Raw genomic sequence first — 22,602 nt, 5'->3', positions numbered from 1 at the left:
ATATTTGACTTCCTAGTCTCTAGGGAAGTAGGCAAGGAAGAAATGGTTTAGGAATAGTGTTTTTTTTTTTTTAATATTTATTTATTTATGAGACAGGGAGAGACAGAGCATGAACAGGGGAGGGTCAGAGAGAGGGAGACACAGAATCTGGAACAGGCTCCAGGCTCTGAGCTGTCAGCACAGAGCCCAACGCAGGGCTCAAACTCACAGATTGCGAGATCATGACCTGAGCCGAAGTCGGCCGCTTAACCTACTGAGCCACCCAGGCGCCCCTAGGAATAGGTTTTAATTTAGTGAACCTTCAATATCTGCTATATCCACTGGTAAGAGAATAGGAATGGTTGTACCAACTATGGTATATCCTTGCTAAGTAAAAACTATATAGCACATGAGTTAAATCTATATGGACTGGAAAAGAAAGAAAGAAAGAAAGAAAGAAAGAAAGAAAGAAAGAAAGAAAGAAAGGAGTTTTCAAGATGGAAAACAGTACACGTAACCTAATTTTATGTATACTAAAAAAAAAAAATGTAGCAGTTATCTCTGGGGTTGGAGGAATTATTGAAGTGGAGGAGGTCCTAAAAGGTTTGCTCCATATTTCTGGAGGTGCCTGGCTGGCTCAGTTGGCAGAGCATGTGACTCTTGATCTTGGGGTTGTACGTTTGAGCCCCATGTCGGGTGTAGAGATTATTTAAAAATAGAATCCTTAAAAAAAAAAGATTTACTTTATATTTCCGTATTATTTAAGTCATTTACATTGAATTCCTATATTTCTTGAGCGATTAAGAGAGACACATCAAGCAATTACTACCCCTCCTGCAAAAAACAAAACAAAACACGAACATAAAACCCTCTCTTCTTTGTCCATGGGATCCATTCACTGTTTTTTCCATAACAGCCTTTGGTTTTTCTTTCTTCTCTATTCTAATAGATGTACTCCATTTCTATTGGTTTGTGCCTGGTTAATTGCAATAACCTTCTGATACACCTCTTTTTTAAAAATTTTTAATGTTTATTATTTATTAGAGAGAGAGAGAGGAAGCAAGCAGGGGAGGGTTAGAGAGAGAGGGAGACACAGAATCCAAAACAGGCTCCAGGCTCCAAGCTGTCAGCACAGAGCCCTATGCGGGGCTCAGGGCTCGAAATCACGACATGCGAGATCATGACCTGAGTGAAGTCGGATGCTTAACTGACTGAGACACGCAGGCGCCCCCTCACACCTTTCTTTACCCCAATCCTGCAGTCCACAGACACCTTACTTTTCCTAAGACCAGGTTGACTTCAATAATCCCTCTGTCCACAAATCTTTTATGAATTCCCCCAAAGAGTTCAGAGGGATGCTAACAGGTGTTCCATGGAAAAAGAGGTCTGTGGTCTTGGTGAATCTGGGAAATTCTGTGTTTAACACAGTGAAAAAAAAGCCTTCTTCAGAGTGAAATATCTAGACTTGAAAATGCCACTGTGCTAAGGGAACTTCTAAAGTGGAGGAGGCTGTGTAATTCTTCTCAATTTATTTGGCCATGCCATCCTTCTTCTAAGTAACACTATTGACCTTCTCAGGACTACACTTTGAGAAACAATAGCTTAAGCGGAAAAGTTCATAATTATTCTTCTGGCATTAATGGCCTTGCTCAACATGTTTTTTAGCGTCTGATTTCCTCCACTGTTCAAAATGAGTTTCCTTCCTTGCTTTTTTTCTTCAGGGGGTCAATGCTAGTTCCTCCAGGGAATCCTTCCTAATTATCTCAGTCTCTCTGAACTGTGGCACTTATCACCACAACTCTCATTAATGACATCTTCACAACTGCCTAGTTATTGATATCCCCCTTTTCTTGGGACCCTTTTGTTTACTCATCTGAGTAGAGCTAGGACTGTGTCTTATAATCTGTGGTACATGTAATATTTAGCTGCTTGAGAATATTGTGCATTTCCCCCAATGTGGATAATACTTACCTTTGCACAAGGCAGTATCTAGACCTTAGATAAACCATCTATTGCTTATACTATCACAAAAAGCACTAAAAATGACACTGGATAAGTTTCTTATTGCTGTTGTAACAAATTACCACAAACTTGATGACTTCAAACAACACAAATTTATTATAGTTCTGTGAGTCAGAATTCTGCATGGTGGTCTCACTGGGCTAAAATTAAGATGTTTGCAAGGCTGTATTCCATCTGGGGGCCATGGGGAAGAATCCATTTCCTTCCCTTTCCCATCTTCTAGAAGCCTGTAAATTTCTGGGCTCCTGGTCGCCTTCTTCCATCCTCAAAGCCACAAGGGCTGATTGAGCTCTTCTCACACCACATCACTTTTCCACTTGTAAGGATCCCTGTTACAAATTGGGCTCACCTGGAGAATGTAGGCTCTTTTCCTATTTTGAAGTCAGTTGATTTGCAATTTTAATTCCATCTATAACCTTAATTTCCCTTTGCCATGTAATTTAACCTATTCACAGGTCCCAGGAATTGGGAAGTGGACATCTTCAGGGAGCCATTATTCTGCTCACCACAGGTATCCTTGCCCCAAAGTCTAAGTTGAAGGTTTGCATATAGGTGGCAGGGGGTATGGCAGCAAACGGGAAAAACGTTTGGTAATAACAAAGCTCTTACCAAATACAGGGAGGCCCTGCTGCACGATCTTTGGGAAGTCACTTAAGTCTTAGTATCCACATTTCTGCTAAAATGAAAATTGCCACTCTCGTCTCTGCTTGTTTAATGAAATAATTATGTAAACGGGTTTAGCTTAGAGGATGACAAATACGGCTCAAGAAGTTCTTGATGAATCTTGATGAGGAGGGTGGGCGAAGTTCTCTAAATGACATCTGGAGATAGTTTGAGATTTCCAGAGAAAAGGAGGGAAAAGCGCCTGTCCTTGAATGAAGTTGGAGGTTGAAATTCTAGCAAAAGGAATCGAGTTGCATTGAAGCTTTGGAAGTAAGCTTTGAGGCAGAAAAGCCCAAGTTAAAAAGAAGGCGAAGTGAACAGTCTCCTTAGGAGGCACGCAGGTGACAGTGACTACAGAAACGAAGGGGGGAAATTTGTGAGCTCTCGTAGGCGAAGATTATGTTTAGAGAAATTCTTTCCCTACTTAGTTCAATAGTTCAAGGCCATATATACCGCAATTATAAAACAATCAGTTGGTGAATAGGTAAATGAAGTAAAAACGTGGTCAGGAAAAAAGGAGAACAGCGCAGGTTCCACCGAGATTTGAACTCGGATCGCTGGATTCAGAGTCCAGAGTGCTAACCATTACACCATGGAACCGCCATAGAAGAAGGGCCGCCTTGGGCTCTCTAATTCTTACCCAACCCCGCCCCCATCTACAAACCTACCACGAACAAGCGGGGCTAAAGCTCTTCCCAACACCCCGCTTCCCCGCATGGCGGCGCGAGGAATGAGGGAGAGGCCATTAAAAGGGTGGCAAGCTGCCGCTAGGAGATGGGAGTCCAGAGCTCAGTTTCCCCTCTAACCGTCTTGGAGGGGGCAGAATTTGAAGACGCACGCAAAGCTCCCGCGCACCGCCCTTCCTGGGCACAGGGGCGGAGCACCACCTCCCGGAAGTACTTCCCCTTAGGGGCTGGGGCCTGCCGGAAGTGGCGTAGCGGCAGGGAGGGGTTCTTTACCCTGTCCGGCAGCTGAAGCTCGGCGTTCGGGTTACCCCTGCAGCGACGCCCCCTGGTCCCACCGATACCACTGCTGCTCCCGCCCCTTCGCTCCTCGGCCGCGCAATGGGCACCCGCGACGACGAGTACGACTATCTCTTCAAAGGTGAGGCCATGGGCTCTCCCACTCTCTTCACCGAGTCCCCCGTTCGGGGGCCCGAGACACTCCCGGGGGACCCGCGTGCGGGCTGCCCCTGCCCTGAAATCGGCCTTCCTCAGCCCTTCCTCTCTGTGCGATTTGTTCTGCGGTCTCCCAACTCAGTCCTTCTCCCCTCAGACGGGGAGCCCACCGCACACGCCGGGCTCTTAGCGACCTCCCCTTAGGCCTTCACTATCCTCAGCGCCCCTCACCCTGTGTCCTTCTCGAGGCAGGCAGCTTTCTCCCCAATCGTCTTCCTTTCCCCGGTTCGGTGGCCCCTTGAAGGAGGCCGCCCCTCCCACCATCTATCTTTTCGGGTTTGGCGCCCCTCCCGCTCAGTATACACCCTTCTCGGCTCGCTCCTTTCCCGAGCCCGTCTGACCGGCCCTTCCCCTCGCTCACCTTTCTTTCGGCGCAGACTCCCACTACAGGTCTTTTTCTAATCTGCCCCCCTTTTCCCCTCGAGCGAGCCTCTCCTCTGCGTCTCCTCTCAGCCCCTCCCCTCGGACCGAAGCCTCTCTGAGCAGTTTTCTACCATCCCTGGGCCAGGCCCTCGTTAAAATCTGAACGGGCCAGGGGCCCCCACCCCGACCCGCCCCACAGGTCTCGTGGTCAGTAACCTTCTTGCACTGCCCCCGGGATCGGTAGCTCTTTCTCTGCCTTTCCTCCCCAAATAATCTAGAGCTCTCCGACGTCTCCTGTGCGACCCCGAGGGTGGGGGGTAGGGCAAGAGGGATTGTCCATCACCCACGCGCGCACTTGTCGCAGTGACCCGGCAGACTGTTGTGACTTCCCATCTAGGCTTTTTTCCTCCTACCCTCCCTACCCAGCGGCAGCCAGCCCGGGATAACTCTAGAGTCTGCTAGCGAGAAGGGGTTGCGGATGGGTGGTGGCTGTTATCCTTGCCAGACCTGAAGGCCCAGTTCCTGAGCAGGAAAGGTTGTGCGCTGCACAAATACTAGCTTGCTTTATCACTATGGACTGGTTGCTTCCTGCTGCAACACTGGGAGGATCCAACCTTTTGGTGTTTTTAGAACAGGAAGGGAAGAGTCTTAGTTGGCCACATACCTTTCCCAAAAGGTGGGGACTAGGGGGAAGTTGTGTGCTCTTTGGTGAAATTAAGTATGTAATACCAGATAGGGAAACGTGTAGTGCCCTTGGACAAAACATATTGGAGGGTGGGAGTGGATGGAAAGAATTGCTTATTGGTTAGTCCAGAAAGAATCCCAGTAGTTTGTTGGTTTTTTTTAATCAGCAAAACTAAAGGGTACGGTTTTCAATGAGAAACACAACTGTAAATGCTTTATTTTTGTTCATTGAATGCGTTCCCACTCACATGCTCTTTCTCTGCCTCTGAATTAGGGCAGCCATCAAGTAGTATGCTGAACAAAGATCATTACCAGGGAGGAAGAAGCCATTGCTATTAAAGCTTTACAGTGGAGGGTGGAGTTTAAAAAGAGTGTTAAGCATGGTGATTGTTTCTGACCTTGCCATTGGGTGCTAAGAATGATTGACTAAAGGGAGCCGGAAACCTGTCTTTGCTTTACCAATACTTTGCAAATCTTATCACTGCTAACTCCTGGGCCAGAATATTCTGTTATATAGGGTGACTGCATTCAGTGTTCACCCTCACTACCCCATGGTGGGAAAGTCATTAACGGAGAAGAGAGTACTTAATGCATTTTACAAATACAAAAAGGAAATGTTAGCATACTGTTAGCTGAAGGCATCTGAGGTCAAGTGAAATTACTTAGGTAGGTGAGACCTTAGAGACTAGTGTTTAGTCATTATCAGGTTTATTTCTTAAGGTACAAGGTGGCGGGCAGCTAGGTACCTTTAAAGTGATGAATTTAGAACAAGATAGACTAACAACACAGTATTTCTCCTGTTTGGTTTGGAGCTTGAGTGTTGTTTATAGAAGCCATTTTTTTTTTTTTCCACTAAGGATATTAAGTATCCTGGATTGGTTTAAGAGATTTTAACTTAATTTTGAGATTAGACCATTCTTGTTAACAGTGATTGAGAGTATAGGGCTTACAGGTCTGGATTCAAATTCTGATTCAGGTCCTAAATTTCCTTTGTGATCTTTGAACATCAGTTCCTTCCTCTATAAAAAGGAAATAATACCTACCTCTCAGGACTCTTTCCAGAATTCAATGAGACTGGTTATGAGGACTCAGTAAGTGATAATAATGTGAAGAAAATTACTGTGGTTCTTGTCAGCTTCTTGAACTTTAACTCTTTATAACAGCATTTAAGTATTACTAAAGAAACTGAAAAGTAGGAATTTGAGGTGCCTGGATGGCCCAGTTGGTTGAGTGTCCAACTCTTGATTTTGGCGCAGGTCATGATCCCAGGGTTGTGGGACTGGGTCCCGCTTCAAGGTTCCACGCTCAGTGCGGAGCCTGCTTAAGATTCTCTCCCTCTGTCCCTCTCCCCTGTTTCTCTCTTTAAAAGTTCCTTTTTTTTTTTTTTAAAGTATTTTATGTTTCCATGGGTTATGTTTTCATTTTGTTGTACGTTTTTGTACATTTTGCTGTTTAAGATAGGGTGTTTAAAAATTTTGCTGAGAAGAATTTCCACTTTTTTTTAAAGCTCTTACAGGATATGAGTCATTAAAAAAAACTTTAGTGCTGATTATTTAGCCAATTTTTTTATTTATACAATTATATCTTAAAGCAAAGCAGCAATATCACTTTAAAATGGTATCATTCTACAGAGATTATTCACCAAGATGAGCTACAGCTCTCCACTTGGAAGATCGCATACATAGCACACTTAATATTTGAGGGAAATAGAAGTTCGTAACTCTGACCAATTGAAAATGAAGGGATATTTTGATTAGTAAACGATGTAGTGGTCCAAATGGGAATGTAAATTGGGGAGAGCAGGGCAGTTACTCTACATTACGTATTCGTTCTTGAACATTAGTTAAGTTCAACAATGAGACTTTGGGTGTGTGGGGGGGTTATTTTACTGTTTAAAACTTGACATTTTACTTTAAAAGCTTTATTTAATTGTACAGGTATTTATATACAATGTGGTTATGGCCTGTGGGACACATAAGTGAGCATCAATCATGGTTCCTATTGGTGTTGAAGACACCAATTCAAAGTCACATTTTTTGCAAATATTTAGATACATCATTTTCTTTTCAATCTAGTTGAAGGTCAGTAGTAATTAACCATCAGCTGATTGTCAGTGGAAAAGATCATAGGAACTTTGCTGTCTTGCATCTTGGTAGTTTTTCTTTCACAACTTTTGGTTGAGCAACTCACAATCTGCTGAATCTGGAAAAACTTGTCTAGACTAAAGCCTTATTGACTTATTGAATGCATTTTATTTTCAAGACTCTTTCAGTGAAGTAGGACCATGAATATAGCTGAAAGAGTAGAAAAGTCTCCCAAGTTTATTTATAAAAATCAGAATGAAAATTATCAGTTAATCATTTTAGATGATACCATTTAGATCTGATGCACTGTGTGATTGATTTTTCCAATTAAATCTTAGTGTAGTACATTAGTTTGCAAGAGTGTGTAAAACTAAATGTGGTTGAAGAGGTGGAACTTTTTATTAAATAATGGATAATTAATATGTATATTCTGCTTTTATGGCATTTAGCCTAATATTTGATATATTATGAACCAAATTTAATATTAGGTATTATAATGATACTTAAAATTCAGCAGGTGAGGTTGACCAAGTGGTAATAAATATCACTAGGTTATTTCAGAAATGTAGGTCTCTAATATACAGATGCTGTTATTTATGTTTATATTATTATACACACATATATACTTTTACCTAAGGTACTAGTTAAGGAAAACAGGAAAGTCACTGCAGACTCCTTTCTTTGAACTATAGGATGTGATCATATAGTTCACATTTTTAAAAGCAATTAAATATTGTCATCCTAATGAGAGAAGCTATTTTGATTAGAAACTGAGTCCATGAATTAATTAATTTACTTATTTTTGGTTTATTTTTTCAGTCATAGCCTGTAAATTCTCTTAGGTTGTTCAGGTAATGTAATCCATTCTGGTTTGTTTATTTTTTTAGTGACCTTCTATGTAACCCTTCTTGGTTTGATTTTTCATTTGGTAACTGAATAGAACCAGCTTTCCTTATTTTGTCGTCTCTCAGCACTTCTTGGCAGTGCTGTTATTACAGAACCAATATCTTCTGATTACAGAACCAATATCTTCTGGTGTCATTCAAGATACAATCCTTTAACAAGTTGTTAGTCTTTTAAATCTGGCAACTCTGTCCATGTCTAGCGGAGGTAATTATTTTATACTGTATAAAGCATTCTTCATGAGTCTTGAATTATTTTTAGATAAGAGTGCAATTTTTTATAACGTTAAAATGAATTGGTTACATTGAGGGGGAAAATGCCTTTACTGTCTTTATGCTGAGGTGGGGAGATAATGAGTATAATCATTAGTTAACATGGCGGTCAAAAGGGAAGAAACCAAAATTTGAAAGTTCTAGAGGTTTTGTGGGAGGGAGAAGGTGTTCTTTGAGCGAGTTATGTATTTAATTTTCCGAAGGCTTTGTCATGCTTTTGTCTAGTTTTGTCATGCTAGATGTCTTGCTCTTTGGCTTTAAGCTGGCTCCTGAATTACTGATTGACATCTGAGTGTCTATAAAAGTAGAAATGTTTTAACTTTTTGGTTTTTCCCTTCTTCCTTATTCCCACCTCAAGTGAGGCTTTTACACCTCTGTGCTAGTGTGGGGCCAGAAATGATTGAAAGAGTTTCCTCAGCAGAACATTAGGTCTCTTGCCCTAAGAGGCAACACTGAGTGTATCCAATTAATAGGGTAGAGTACATCACTGAAACTGGATTTGACCTCATCTCCAGAAAGGTGCACCTTGGAAACTAACATAACCAGCCATCCTATAAAACTGGAAGTGCATTGTTTTTATATGTTACGTTCATGACCTTAACATCTTTCCTGGTGTTAGAAATTAGAGCATTTGCTATAATATCTGTGTTTGTCACAATACCTTTGACATCTCTAATTGACTATATAGCTAGAAATTACCAGTTGTACTGCATGGAGTTATTGCCACCTGCATGATTTCTTGCTGAATCAGCTAATAGAGGAAGTCAGAAAGATATGCATTTGATAATGTACTCCATCCAAGACTGTCCAGAGGCCAGCTTATATCCCTTCTTGTGGCAAGGAAGGAATGTGTAATAGACTCTCTTTGCCCTCTGACCAGAGTGCAGTGAGTTCTCACAGTTTTTACCTCCCTCTCTCTACTCCTCTGCCCCCCAATCTCAGTCTCTTTAGGAAGATATGGTCTTATTCCTTGGTGTTATTCTCTCATGTTTGATTTTCTAGTCTTGGTGACTAAATAAATCAGTTACGTAGTAAGAAGAAGCATTACTAGTCAACAGTAGAAATAAGTGTTTTTTTTGAAATGCTGATAACGTTTTTTTCCTTTGTAAAAATTTTCACTTAATGTTCTGTAAACCTGTGAATGTGTTTTGTTCTTAAATGCTTTAAAACAGGTTAACTGCCTGTTTTATTATTTATGAAAAAAATTTTTTTGTAAGTTTATTTATTTATTTTGAGAGAGTGAGAGAGCAGGAGGAGGGGAGGGGCAGAGAGAGAGAGGGGGAGACAGAATCTCAAGCAGGCTCTGCGCTGTTAGCGCAGAGCCAGATGCAGGGCTCGAACTCACGAACCATAAGATCATGGCCTAAGCCGAATCAAGAGTCAGACGCTTAACTGACTGAGCCACCCAGGTGCCCCCTTTTTATGAAATTCTTAAGTATAACATTGCCTTGGGTGAAAAAAAAAAATCTCCATATATTTAGTTAGTAAATAAACTGTCTCCTATAGTGATCATAGGAAATAAATTCATCTAAACCAAACTTGTTTTTAAAAAATTCTTAAGTCATAAGAGTAAGTGTGTGCCCCCATTGCTTTGGCTTTTACTCAGAGGAAGTCAAGAATTCTTAGCTTCCTAGGGCCCCTGTTAAACTTAATTGGAGTGGCTGTATTTGTAGGGGTCTCTAGCTTCTGGCCCATGTGATAAATGCAACTATGAAAAATTCTTTGTAGTTTCTGTAATCTGGGTGGCAGAGTATATAAACCTCATGCCTCATATGGTAAATGTGTTTCATTTTGCCTGGGTGTGAGTCCTGAGATCACACCTAGTCTTTGATGAAATTAGAACACTTTCATTCTTTCCCTCCTTTCTACTAACATTCTTTGTTGCTTTCCTGTATGATACACTTTAATATCACAAATTGTTTATTTGGTGTAGGATTTATCTTTCAAGTTACTACCTCCTATAATAGTAAGGTTGGTATCACATTGATGGTAATTAATCAATGCCTAGCAGACTTACGATTAAAAATTGCATGTGTAAGGCAGGATACTGTATCTGTGCTAAGCAGATGATGTGTGCAAGTTATTATGTAGGTAGAAATAGGTTAAAAAGAATAAATTGGTTTTATTGATTGGTAACAGGTCAGGAATATGGGCTTTTGCCCTCTCCCCCGCCCCCATTCGTTTTAAAATATCTGATGCTGTTTTTTGCTTTAAAGCATGGTGTTATTTTGAATATGTCTGCCTCATTTATCTGACACTAAGTTCTTTGTCTTTTTAATCAGTTGTCCTTATTGGAGATTCTGGTGTTGGAAAGAGTAATCTCTTGTCTCGATTTACTCGAAATGAGTTTAATCTCGAAAGCAAGAGCACCATTGGAGTAGAGTTTGCAACAAGAAGCATCCAGGTTGATGGGAAAACAATCAAGGCACAGATATGGGACACAGCAGGGCAAGAGCGATACCGAGCTATAACATCAGCGTAAGTCTCATAGTTTTTAAGTTCTGAGAAATAGACTGAATTAGCTGACTTTTGGTATTGGAAAAGATAACTGTTTTTTTTTGTTTTGTTTTGTTTTTCTTCTTTTAAGAATTCTAGTATAAGGATTTTGAAATTTATTTATAAATGTCCTTTTAAAAATATATAATCCACAAATTTAGTTCTTCACGGTGTTCCCTTCCGTCTTGCAGTTTTCTTCTAATAGTTAAATACATGTTTTTGTTTTCAGATACTATCGTGGAGCTGTAGGTGCCTTATTGGTTTATGACATTGCTAAACATCTCACATATGAAAATGTAGAACGATGGCTGAAAGAACTGAGAGATCATGCTGATAGTAACATTGTTATCATGCTTGTGGGCAATAAGAGTGATTTGCGTCATCTCAGGGCAGTACCTACAGATGAAGCAAGAGCTTTTGCAGGTTAGTGATATGAATTTCACGATATTATAGTGATTCTGTATTTCTTACTGTTACGTCTTGCAGTTTTGAAACTTTTCCAGTGTGGGTAATCGCTCACAGTAGTTTCAGGAAAGCAAACATCAGTGCTCAGCAAGGATTGTTGTTCTGAAAGTTAATGATGACTGTATGGCTCTTTTGCTTAACCTTGAGTCATTAAAACATTGTATTTTGAGTTTTGCTGCCAAAAGTTGAATATAAATCCGATTTTTTTTCCTGACCCTGGAAGGAATAGATGATACCTGTCAGTTTATTTTATGCTTCTTGTTTTTTTTCTATTATGTCTGTGTTTTACCAAAGCTGCTCTATATGGGTGTGAAAAGTAGTGGCCCAGGGAGTGTCAAGGACCGATAGAGAATGCGGCTGTTTAGTAGGAGTTATAACTTTTCTGGCTTTAGTGGAGGATCTGCCTGTTTCTTCTGTTCCAGTAGGGACAGCCTATCGGAAGGCAACATTATTCACTCTTGGCTAGTGAAGGTTGTGACTGTTTCCCAGTGATTAGGCTGTGAATAGAGGCTTTTGTAATAGTTTTTCAGTTTTCCAGGCAAGAAGCTTTATTTCAAATAATATAGTTCCAGAATTTTAAGTGAATAAATACATACCTATCCATGTTTATATCATAATTATGTGGTTGATGGGGAGAAGGACAGTAAGGGATGGAAATAATGGAGTATTTGATAAGTTTACTACCTTTTGAGTAGTGTCACTCATTGCCATTCATTGGTAGTAGATGTAACAAGTATTTATTTTAATTAAGGAGCCAGTGAAAATTTCTCACTGTTATTTTAATCTGCTAAAGTAAAGTAGAATGGTGTCCTTACGACTTAAGGGGTTGGGGAGGTCTTGGGTTTTACAAAATTTTATTATTTCCTTTTTGAAGTTTGAATGTATTACATCTCTTGTGTAAAATTTGACAAGACTGAAGTTTTTCTCTCTCCCCACTCCTTGCCCCCCCCCCCGCCCCCCAGAAAAGAATGGTTTGTCATTCATTGAGACTTCTGCTCTAGACTCTACAAATGTAGAAGCTGCTTTTCAGACAATTCTGACAGGTAAGACGTGAATTTTTACAGTACACTAGTGGGAATTGGAAGTTTTATGAATGTAAACAAATTAGAAAACTATATATCACACTATCTAAGAATGACTCATTTAAGAGCTGCTATAGCAAGAACTGTTTAGAGTACAAAATTAGTTAACCCTTGCTTGCTGAGCTTTAATCCTAATTCATTTGGTTTATATTGGGAAAAGTACTTTGAAAATAATTTGTTCACTTCTGTTATTACTTCATTCCAGATATTCTGTACTTTGTGGTCACAAGTACAAAGTAACGGTTAAAGTAATCCTTAAATTTTCATAAGATGAATATTGAAATCATGGCTATGGAGGGGCACCTGGGTGGTTCAGTCCGTTAAAGGTTGGACTCTTTGATTTCGGCTCAGGTCATGATCTTATGCTTCATGAGTTTGAGCCCTGAGTCAGACTCAGCACTGACAGTGAGGCGTCTGCTTGGGATTCTCTCTCTCTGCCTCCTTCTCTGCCCCTCCCCCACTCATATGCACATGTTCCTGTGCACATGGGCGTGTGCATGCTCGCTCTCACTCTCTCTCTCTCTGTCAAATAAATCAATAAATAAATAACCTGAAATCCTGGCTATGGAAAGCTATAAATGCCCTTTGAAATTGAGTAAAGAAAATCTTGCTTGGTTCTGATATGTTATAGAAGCAGCTAGGGAAAACTATACTTTTTTTTTTTTTTTTTTAACATTTTTTACATATTTATTTATTTTTGGGAGAGAGAGAGACACTGAGCGTGAGCAGGGGAGGAGCAGAGAGAGAAGGAGACTCAGAATTGAAGCAGGCTCCAGGCTCTGAGCTGTCAGCACAGAGCCTGACGCAGGGCCCGAACCCACAAACCACGAGATTGTGACCTGAGCCAAAGTCAGATGCTTAACCGACTGATCCACCTAGGTGCCCTGGGAAAAATACATTCTTAAAAATTTAAATGAAAAAACAGTAAAATTCTCCTGTTGTAGAAGAAGCAAGGTGTCACCTTGTGGAGAAAATCAGCAAGTGACTGCATATGGAAAAGTTTAAATACGTAGTGGGAAAAGAACAAAGTGCAGACAGGTCAACCATAGGGATTTCAAGAAGGCATTGTATTTGTGTTGACTTACATTTACTCTGACTTTATTAGAATGACCAAATTTATCAGCAAGTTTAATCTTAATCTTGTAATAAGTATTTTGGTTGTTTTAAAGTACTTTAAAATTATATATTAACATTATTATTTTTTCAAATTTTTTGTTGAGAGAGAGAAAGCAGGCATGCAGGTGCCTGCGAGCAGGGGAGGGGCAGAGAGAGAGGGAGACACAGAATCTGAAGCAGGCTCCAGGCTCCGAGCTGTCAGCACGGAGCCCGACGTGGGGCTTGATCTCATGAACCTTGAGATCATGACCTGAGCTGAAGTCAGATGCTTGACTGAGCCGCCCAGGCTCTCCGGGATTCACAGATTTTAACTTGTAAATGTCTTATTTTATATTGGAAATATGTAGGGAATAAACCCAAGAATTTAAGAGCATGGACTTGGAAGCCTTACTTGGGTTTTAGTCCTGGCTCCTTCACTTACCAATGGCTCTGTAAGCTTAGGCAGGTTACTTAATCATTTCTAGGCCTTAAATTTTGGGGAATTTTGTTTTTGTTTTTTTCAGAGAGGGCTTATATTTATAAATAAATACCTTGTGATATGATTTGACTTGGCTGTTATGTTGTGACTTAAAGGTTTTTGTCTCTATAACCCACAGAGAAGACACTGTCACTTGAGACATCGGTAGACTCCAAAAATGAGTACATGACTTCATACATGTTAAAATACTTAGCTATCCCTGGTACAGAGTGGACATTTGATGAATTAGTAGCTAATAGCAGTTAAAGCATGAAAATAAACTTAATTAAAAATAAACTAGATATTGGTAATTTACATACCTATCTTATTAGAATTCTTCTCTGTTATCAGAAAAATAGTAACTAACAGAACTGGTGCTAAGGTTGGATAAATAGTCTTTGGACCACAGTAGCCTTCCTTTAGAATCTTCTTTGTGTCAAGTTTCATTACAGACTGTTAGAAGCAAGGAAGAATTGATTAAATATGCAGTGTGTCTGCAAATCCCACTTTGCCTTACAACCGCTTGTGTGGATTCTATTAAATCAATATGTAGAGTACTAAATTTAGACCCAGGAGTTACAGGTTTTTACTTTTTATCACTTTGTTCCCACTCCCTGTGTAACTAGTCACTGAACTAGTCACTGGACCTCCCTGGTCCTCAGATTCACAGTGTCTTAAATAATGAGTGAGTTAAATCATTTTGAGGGTCTGTGAGTCTCTTAAGGCCTCTGAAAACCTCACTTTTTTTGGTCCTTGTTGAAATAGTTTTTATGTCCCATCACATCTCTGCATTCTAGCCCATTCTGATCTCAGTTTCTAGCCTATTCTGATACTAAGTGAAAATGAGACCATCTTCAGTTCACTATTTTATGTGTCATTTTGCAACGTTTAATTAATGATCCACTCAAACATGAGCTAAGTAATCAGTAAGTATGATATATACTTAAAATTGAACTGTTTTGTCCTTAAAGATGAAGGACATTTGGCTATTTTTCTTAAAGTTCACTCTAGATTTAACATTTGTTATTGCTTGGTTAATGTTGCTTGAAAGCAAACAAGACTTTCACTTACTACCATTTTTTTTCTCTCTATATTCACTATTTTCTCAGCTTCCTCCATAAATCTTAGGTATTAATCTGTGGGATCAGAGGTCACTGCATATGGCAGCAGACATCTCTTGTTTTGCATGTGTTAGGATGTTTGTTCTAAACTTTTCTTCGCTTTATACCAGTAGGAGTATTAATAAGAGAAGACAGGGAGGGGGAAAAAAAAACAACAGGAAAGACCACAGTAATCTCCTTAGGTTTAATTCTGCCTTGAATGTTAACAGCATTAAGGGAACATTTACATTGTATTTTGATGTTGCTGGAAGAAAAAAATAGTTTTTTTCATTTTTAAGGTGAAAAATTAATTAGATGTTGGAAAACTTACCTACATTAATACTCCAGAGTTAATTGTGTTGCTTGTTTAGAATAAATTCATGGCATTTTTGACATCCACAGATTTGACAGTAACTCCATGACAATTTTACTGATAGAATTTTTTAGAGGTAGTTAGCTAGTACTTGAGTGAACCTGATGGATTGCCTAGCCTTTGCATTGCAGTGCAGTTTTCTTCCTTCATCCTCAAGTTTATTAAGGGATGTTTTTAATTTATATTTTCCATACTCTTATTTTTTCATTCAACTTTGAATTTGATAATTTCAGACTGAAGAGTTGCAGTAATAGTGCAAAGAATTTGCGGATACCCTTCACCCATGTTTCCCAAATGTTGGTATTTTATCATATCTGCTTTATTCTTTCTCTTGCTGTATGCTTTTTTTTTTCTTGTATCAGTGTGTATTTCTTAAAGACAAGAACGTTCTCTCTCATAACCATAGTGCACTTGTAAAAAATCAGAGAGGTAGGTAGTAATCCACATCAGTGTTTAACTGCAGACCTTATGCAGATTTTTCCAGTTGTTCCAATTATGTCCTTAATTAGCACAAGAAATTCTGGGATCACATCATGCATTGCATTCAGCTGTCCTAGCTCTTTCATCTCCTCTAATCAGGAAAAGATCCTTAGTCTTTCTTTTGTTTATTGACATTTTTTTGAAGGGTACAGGCCATTTATTTTGTAGTGTCCCTCATTTTGGGTTTGTCTCATGTTCACTCATAATTGAACTCAGATTATGCACTTTCAGCAGGAACACCACAAAAGTGCTCTTAGTGCATCCATCAGAAGGTCATGATATTGGTTTGTTGTATTTATTACTGGTAATGTTAACTCTGATCACTTGGTTAAAGTGATAACTGCAAGGTTTCCCCAAGTAATTAGTAAGTCCAAGTCATCTTTTTAATTAAAGATGGTTAAAGTAGTGAGAATCATTTAATTAGGTGTAGTATCTTTGTTCTTGGCATGTGGCAACCTTTTAAATACATCATTGTATCAAATCAGCACTTTTCTGACGTTCAAGAAAATTAATGGTTAGCAGTGGGTTTGAAGACGACCTAACAAATTCTGACCAAGGCTATAGTGAGTGAAACAACTCGGGCTTCTGTTATTTTCACAATTTTTGGATGGCCCAGAGAACTTTAACTCTTTTTGTTCCCTAATTTGGAACAATTGCATTTAACTTCGGTAGAGTTTACTTGGCAACTAGCTCCATACTTTCATTAGGATAGAAATAAATATGTGTCCTTTTTTTTATTTATGTTTATTTATTTTTGAGAGAGAGAGAGTGTGAGCAAGGGAGGGGCAGAGAGGGAAACACAGAATCCAAGTAGACTCCAGGCTCTGAGCTGTCAGCACAGAGCCCCATGTGGGGCTCGAACTCATGGACCACGAGATCATGACCTGAGCCAAAGTCGGACACCCAACCGACTGAACCACCCAGGCGCCTCAAGCATGTGTCTTTTTAATTTAACTTTACCTGGTTATATTTAAAACTATGTTACGTTAATATTTTATCTTCTATTTAGATCTATGAGAGATCCTAATACAAGAACGACACAGAATAGTTCCTTTTCTTTTTAACTTTGCCTGTCCTTTGGACATCTTGAAAAGGGACTGCACAGGAATTGGTGTATCACATACATTTGGTTCTAAAGGAGAACATGCCCTTGAAAGAGGAAAATATTTGCATCTGGTTTGGCAGGTTATTAGTCCTGTTTCTGTTTCCACTTAAATAACCTCTAATCAGATACCAGGTGGAAGGTATCTGCTTCCTATTTTCTTATCAAGGTTTCTTTTAAGTGACACACCCAGCCACAGGAGATGTTAAATACATTACTTGAGTAGCATCTTAGTGCCCATTTCTTTTACTTTTTTGATCCACATTTTCCTATTGATTGCTTTGGCATTTTCATTAGTGGATGTCTTTTTGGTGACTGGAACAAATGTAACCCTAATCCATTTTTACAAAACTGTACAGTAGTACTTGCAGACCAGTTATACAGTACTGCTCAAATTGCTTGCTTTGGAATGAGACCTCTTTAATATTTAACTTAATGTTCTCTGAGAACTCTGCCTTGTCCTCTCTTACAGTGTTTGCTTTTCATGTAAGAGCCTAAAAAAGATTTTTTGTTTTGGTTCCTCTAACTTAATCTTCCAAATGACTTGTAAAGAAGTTAAAATTTGTAGAGGGTCCCATTTAATAATTTGCACTTGAGAAAGAAGAGCCATCCAGTTTGGGATAAGAGAAAACAAAGAAAGAATGAATGAGTAGTGTAGTTTTATAGTAAGTTGATGATTGTTTTTATTCCTTAGGCACTAGCCTGATTGGATGAGTGTCTTTCCCTTTGCCCTTGACACACTCCAGTTCCGTCTCTTTGCAATGAAAAGAATCTAAATGAATTAGACTACATATCCTGTTTTTGTTTTTTAATTCTAGTCAGTAGGCTTTCTTTATTGCAGTGTTTTTCCCTTGATCCTTATTCAGCTTTGAACCACTGTCAACTTTCTGAAACACAAATTTTAGCGCCTTCCCCTCCCCACAAAAAAGTAAGAAAAGGTACATTATAACTGTCAGCATTTTTGCTAGTTTACATACTCAGTTGACTACAGCTTGCTGTTTTTCAACTTTAGGGAAATTAGTTCTTAATTTGGAGGAACTTACTCATTTAACACATTTCTTCCTCTTTAACTTTTTGTTATGGAAAGTTTCCAATATTCCAAAATCAGGACAGTATCGTGAATTCCCATGTAGCCACCAACAGCCATCCGTTCATGACCAGTCTTTCTTCCACCTCTTCCCTCCCTTATTATTTTGAAACCAATCCCAGATATTATATCATTTCATTTGTAAACATTTCATGATGTGTATATCTAAAAGATTAGGACTTAAGCTCAAAATAGCAAAACTAGTAAAAAATTGGCAGTATGTCTTATTATCATCTTTATCCAAACACTATTACAATATTCTGTTTCAATTTTTTTTTTTTTTTTTTTTTTTTGCAGTTCAAATTAGAATCCAATCAAATGATGTTCCTATTTGGTTGACATGTCTTGGAGCATTTTGAAAATATAATTCTACTTTTCTCTTTTTTACCCTATAACTTTATAATTTAAAAATATTCAAGTATTATAGAAATAATACAGTGAAAACCTTAAACCTTTCATCTTGAATCACTTTGCCACATTTGGCTTATTTCTACATGTGTGTATATACTCTTTTTCCTCTTTGCTCAATCTTTGGAAAATAAATTGTAGACATTGTGGCACTTTACAAGTAAATAAATACTGGAGCATTTTATCTTCTAAGTACAAGACATTCTATATAATCAGTACGATATATTCAAGTAACAAATTTCTTGAATATAATATATGATACTGTGATTATGTAGAATAATTCCTTGAGTATATGGTATTTTGATTATGTAGAATGCCAAGTATAATATATGGTATTGTGACTATGTAGAATGCCTTGTGCTTGGGAGATATGGTGTTAGCTTATGTGCAGTTCATATTCCTGTTTCTTCAAGTATACTAATAATGTCCTTTATAGATTTGGTTTTTACATTTTAAATGTCATTTTGGTCAAAGGTCGCACATTGATGGAATTGTTTTCTATCTGGGGCATTATTAAATACAGTAACTACTGGGCACAGGTTGTTATTGAGCACTTGAAATATGACTAGTGGACTGAGAAATTAGTTTTTAAATTTAATTCAATTAAAAAATTTTTTAAAAATATTAGAGAGAGAGAGAGAACGAGTGGGGGTGGGGTAGAGAGAGAGGGAGACACAGAATCTGAAGCAGGCTTACAGGTTTCTAGCTGTCAGCACAGAGCCAGACTCGGGGCTCGAATTCATGAACCATGAGATCATGATCTGAACCAAAGTCGGATGCTTAACTGACTGAACCACCCATGTGCCCCAAATTTTATTTAAATATGTGACTACTGTATTGGACACTACAGATGCAGAACATTTATCCCCATCTTTTAAAGTATTTTATAACAACAAAGTTTTTGAAGACTCTTGGCCAGTTTACTTGTGGGATGTCCCTTAGTCTGGATTTATCTAATTGTTTTCTCAGGATAAATTCATTTTAAACATTTTTGGCAGTAATACACAGGTATCCTTCATAGGAATGCACCGTGTCTTTCGTAGTACATCATAATAGGAGATAGATCATGTCAGTTTGTCCCATTTTTAGAATTCTCTTACCTTTTGAGGTTTTTGTTTTTGTCTTGAGAGAATAAAGATAAGTAAGATACATTCTCTGTTTGTAAGGAATTTATAATTTAGTCAGAGTGAAATACTTTTAGGCAGTGCAATATATGACCGAATAAAATGAGTTAAAGATACTTGGTGTAGAGGAATTTCATAACATTTATTGGACCAAAAAGTTACTTATTAAATTGTTAAGCCCCTACTATATACCATATGCTGGAGATACAGAAATGAATAAGGTAGACACAGTGTCTATACAGAGTTTAATGTTTAGTGGAAGAGGTAGACACAGATTTTCTCTTTCTTTTCTTTCTTCCTTCCTTCCTTCCTTCCTTCCTTCCTTCCTTCCTTCCTTCCTTCCTTCCTTCCTTTCTTAACAGTTTGGGTAAGTGTCATATAAGATCTTAAGTTGCTTGTTAATAATTACTTCATTACAATTTAGCTTTAGTTCAGGAGACAGTGATAAACGTCATCTTTCCCTCCTTTCCAAGAGTCCTTGGGATTTTGGCATGTTGGTGAAGTTGTGTTCTTCCCTACACAGCCAAGAAAAATACTAATGTGTCTCATAGTGCAGATTTATTTTTATTTTTCTGTGGTACAGTGTGATGCTATGTAGGGTTTCTTGATAAGGGTAGACTGAAAATACTCTCATAGTTTAATATTTATTATTTTTTTTCTCTCATGGCTTAATTTACATCTAAGCCCATAAACTATGTAATCTCTTTAAAACAAGATTTATTTAATTGACTGGTGAACGGGAAAACCAGTTTTTCTCTTCTTACTCTTCGAGAAATTGTTAAAATAATGGATTGACTCTAATCAGTGGCTATTTGAAAATAAAACTTAAATTTATATATTCTTTGGCCAAGTTTGTTTGCAGTCTTTTTCTGCAAATCTATTTTCTACCTCTGTGTACTTACTTTTATATCAACTATTAATGAATCTATTCACAGTGAGTATTGCTGGATTTTCTTCTTTTTTCAGAGATCTACCGCATTGTTTCCCAGAAGCAAATGTCAGACAGACGTGAAAATGACATGTCTCCAAGCAACAACGTGGTTCCTATTCATGTTCCACCAACCACTGAAAACAAGCCAAAGGTGCAGTGCTGTCAGAACATATAAGGCGTTTCTCTTCTCCCCTAGAAGGCTGTGTATAGTCCATTTCCCAGGTCTGAGATTTAAATATATTTGTAATTCTTGTGGTCACTTTGTGTTTTATTACTTCCTCATACTTATGAATTTTTTCATGTCTTAAGTCTTTTGATTTTAGCTTTATAAAATCATCCACTTGTCCCAAATGACTGCAGCTTTTTTTTCATGCTATGGCTTCACTAGCCTTAGTTTAATAAACTGAATGTTTGGATTCCTCAGTTATTGTTTACTTTTCATCATGGAAGCCTGTCACTGTAGGACATAATAGAACTTGATCGCTTGAAGCTCAGACCTATTGGTCTTGATCAAATCAAACTAAGAAGACCTTAGAAGAAATAAGCTATCATTTTGCCACAGAGCAGCGAATAATGAGCAGCTTATAATTCATACACTCTTCTCTCAATGCAGTGTATATTTCCACAAATCTAAGAATTGCCCTATAAACACAGCAAGATTTTGAGAGCTTGAAAATTTTCCATTATTCTGGATGTCAATTTCTAAAATGCCTTAATAGGGTTAAGTAGTTTAGTAAATTTTGTTTTTTAATTTTTGTAAGCATCAAAGTTGATTAGAGAGGGGGGACACTTTTTTCTGGACAAGAATTATCTTAATAAACATGAAAGACTGTTCTATGGTTTCAGTAGCAGTGTGGTTATGGAGCCATATGTTCAACAACGCTGCCTGGCAGGCTGGGAACTCGAGACTGGTGGAGTTCCATCTGAGATGCCTCTGTTGCAGTGATCAGGCAGCCCAAATCACTGGGCCTACCTGTTTTCCCAGCAGTAGGTTATGTGGCCTTTTATTGCTCAGGCAATAACTGGTTTAATGCTGTTAGTATCAAATTGTGAAGTGTTAATTTTGTCTTAAAACCCTCCAGTAAATGAAACGCAACGTAGTTTTATCACCATATCTATCAGCAGGCATGGATAATTATTTTAACAATGCTGATGTTGAGTTTGCAATATATTATGGAATACAGTCCAGTTAAATTTCTGGTTTCAGTATGTCTAGGAATACAGTGAGAGGTTAATTTCTGCTCAAGTGGTACCACTTAAAGGCATGTATTCTTTTAGTACGTAGTACCTTGAGTTTAAATAGAATGTATTTAGGCATTATACCAACCTGAAATACTTTTTCCCACTACATTATTGAAATCAATGGAGCAACTAGTTTCCCATTTAGAAATGTGCACACTAATACTGAGTTTTCCTTTCTTGTGGATAATATTAAGCACTTACTCTGCAGTGTTCTGAAAGTTGTGTCAACTGAAGTGATACTATTCAGGATGGTGGAATATCCCCCAAATACAAAAATATGTATGTGTGTGGGCTTGCATAGATTACTATGTTTCATAGTTAATCAGTCTTTTGCAGTGCTTATGATGTGTGGGGCACACGGAAGGCATTGCTTGTGGTCAGTCTTTTTGGTTTTCTTCTGTAGCCATTTATTTTAGTGTATTGGTTGGTTATGAAGATACTATTATCTATTTGTAAATCGCTACTTTGTATTTTATGCATGCTCTGTAACTTGATTTATTTTTATCTTTATTTTATTTTTTAGTTATTGATTTGGAATATATTCACATTCTAATAAACAGTTATAGGGGGACTATTCTTTATGTTGTCAGATTACATTTTTCCTTTGAGTGCTTTGGATGCAGCCATGGAATATTTGATTCTGATGAGTAAGAGCATAGGTCCTTGCATTACAGAGTAAACACTGAATTGGAGGCATCATTGTATGAATTCAGCTTTGATTTTAGACATAGAATGCAATTATGCTTTTCTTGGAAAAGGTATCACCAAAAACATTAGGGAGGTAGTCTTTGTATTTTCATTTATAACAGTGTCACCAGACCCAGGAAGAGGCATTTACTCAAAATTGGTAGTAAATCTTTCACAAAATTATTTAAGAGAAGGAAACCGTAGGTAGTGAATTGAAAATCAATAACTGAATTTTATCAAGTATAGACTTAATGTTGCCTCGGGCATGGTTGGATCTTGGGAGAATTCCGAGAACCCTTTAAGT

General features: G+C 38.3%; 1 protein-coding gene and 1 non-coding gene across 2 annotated transcripts; one reads left to right on the top strand and one right to left on the bottom strand.

The window, feature by feature from the left end:
* Positions 1-3,192: 3,192 nt before the first annotated feature.
* TRNAQ-CUG lies at positions 3,193-3,264 on the bottom strand. Its single transcript has one exon. It is a non-coding gene; the product is annotated as a tRNA-Gln (tRNA).
* Positions 3,265-3,597: 333 nt separating this feature from the next.
* RAB11A (RAB11A, member RAS oncogene family) lies at positions 3,598-22,188 on the top strand. Its single transcript, XM_030317890.2, has 5 exons — positions 3,598-3,768; positions 10,431-10,626; positions 10,874-11,067; positions 12,072-12,152; positions 20,405-22,188. Exons 1-5 carry the CDS (start codon positions 3,729-3,731, stop codon positions 20,542-20,544), a joined length of 651 nt encoding a protein of 216 aa, XP_030173750.1. The 5' UTR covers positions 3,598-3,728; the 3' UTR covers positions 20,545-22,188.
* Positions 22,189-22,602: the final 414 nt, after the last annotated feature.

This window comes from Lynx canadensis, chromosome B3 (genome assembly GCF_007474595.2).
Source record: "Lynx canadensis isolate LIC74 chromosome B3, mLynCan4.pri.v2, whole genome shotgun sequence".
In the NCBI taxonomy this organism is placed as follows: Eukaryota; Metazoa; Chordata; class Mammalia; order Carnivora; family Felidae; genus Lynx; species Lynx canadensis.
This window is presented reverse-complemented; position numbering and strand designations above follow the sequence as displayed.

What these genes read in the sequence shown, in the direction of transcription:
- RAB11A (XM_030317890.2), top strand. Translation starts at nt 3,729, where the DNA reads ATGGGCACCCGCGACGACGAGTACGACTATCTCTTCAAAG. An exon ending in TACCGAGCTATAACATCAGC is followed by an intron (nt 10,627 to 10,873) that starts GTAAGTCTCATA and finishes TTTTGTTTTCAG; the next exon opens with ATACTATCGTGGAGCTGTAG. An exon ending in TGAAGCAAGAGCTTTTGCAG is followed by an intron (nt 11,068 to 12,071) that starts GTTAGTGATATG and finishes CCCGCCCCCCAG; the next exon opens with AAAAGAATGGTTTGTCATTC.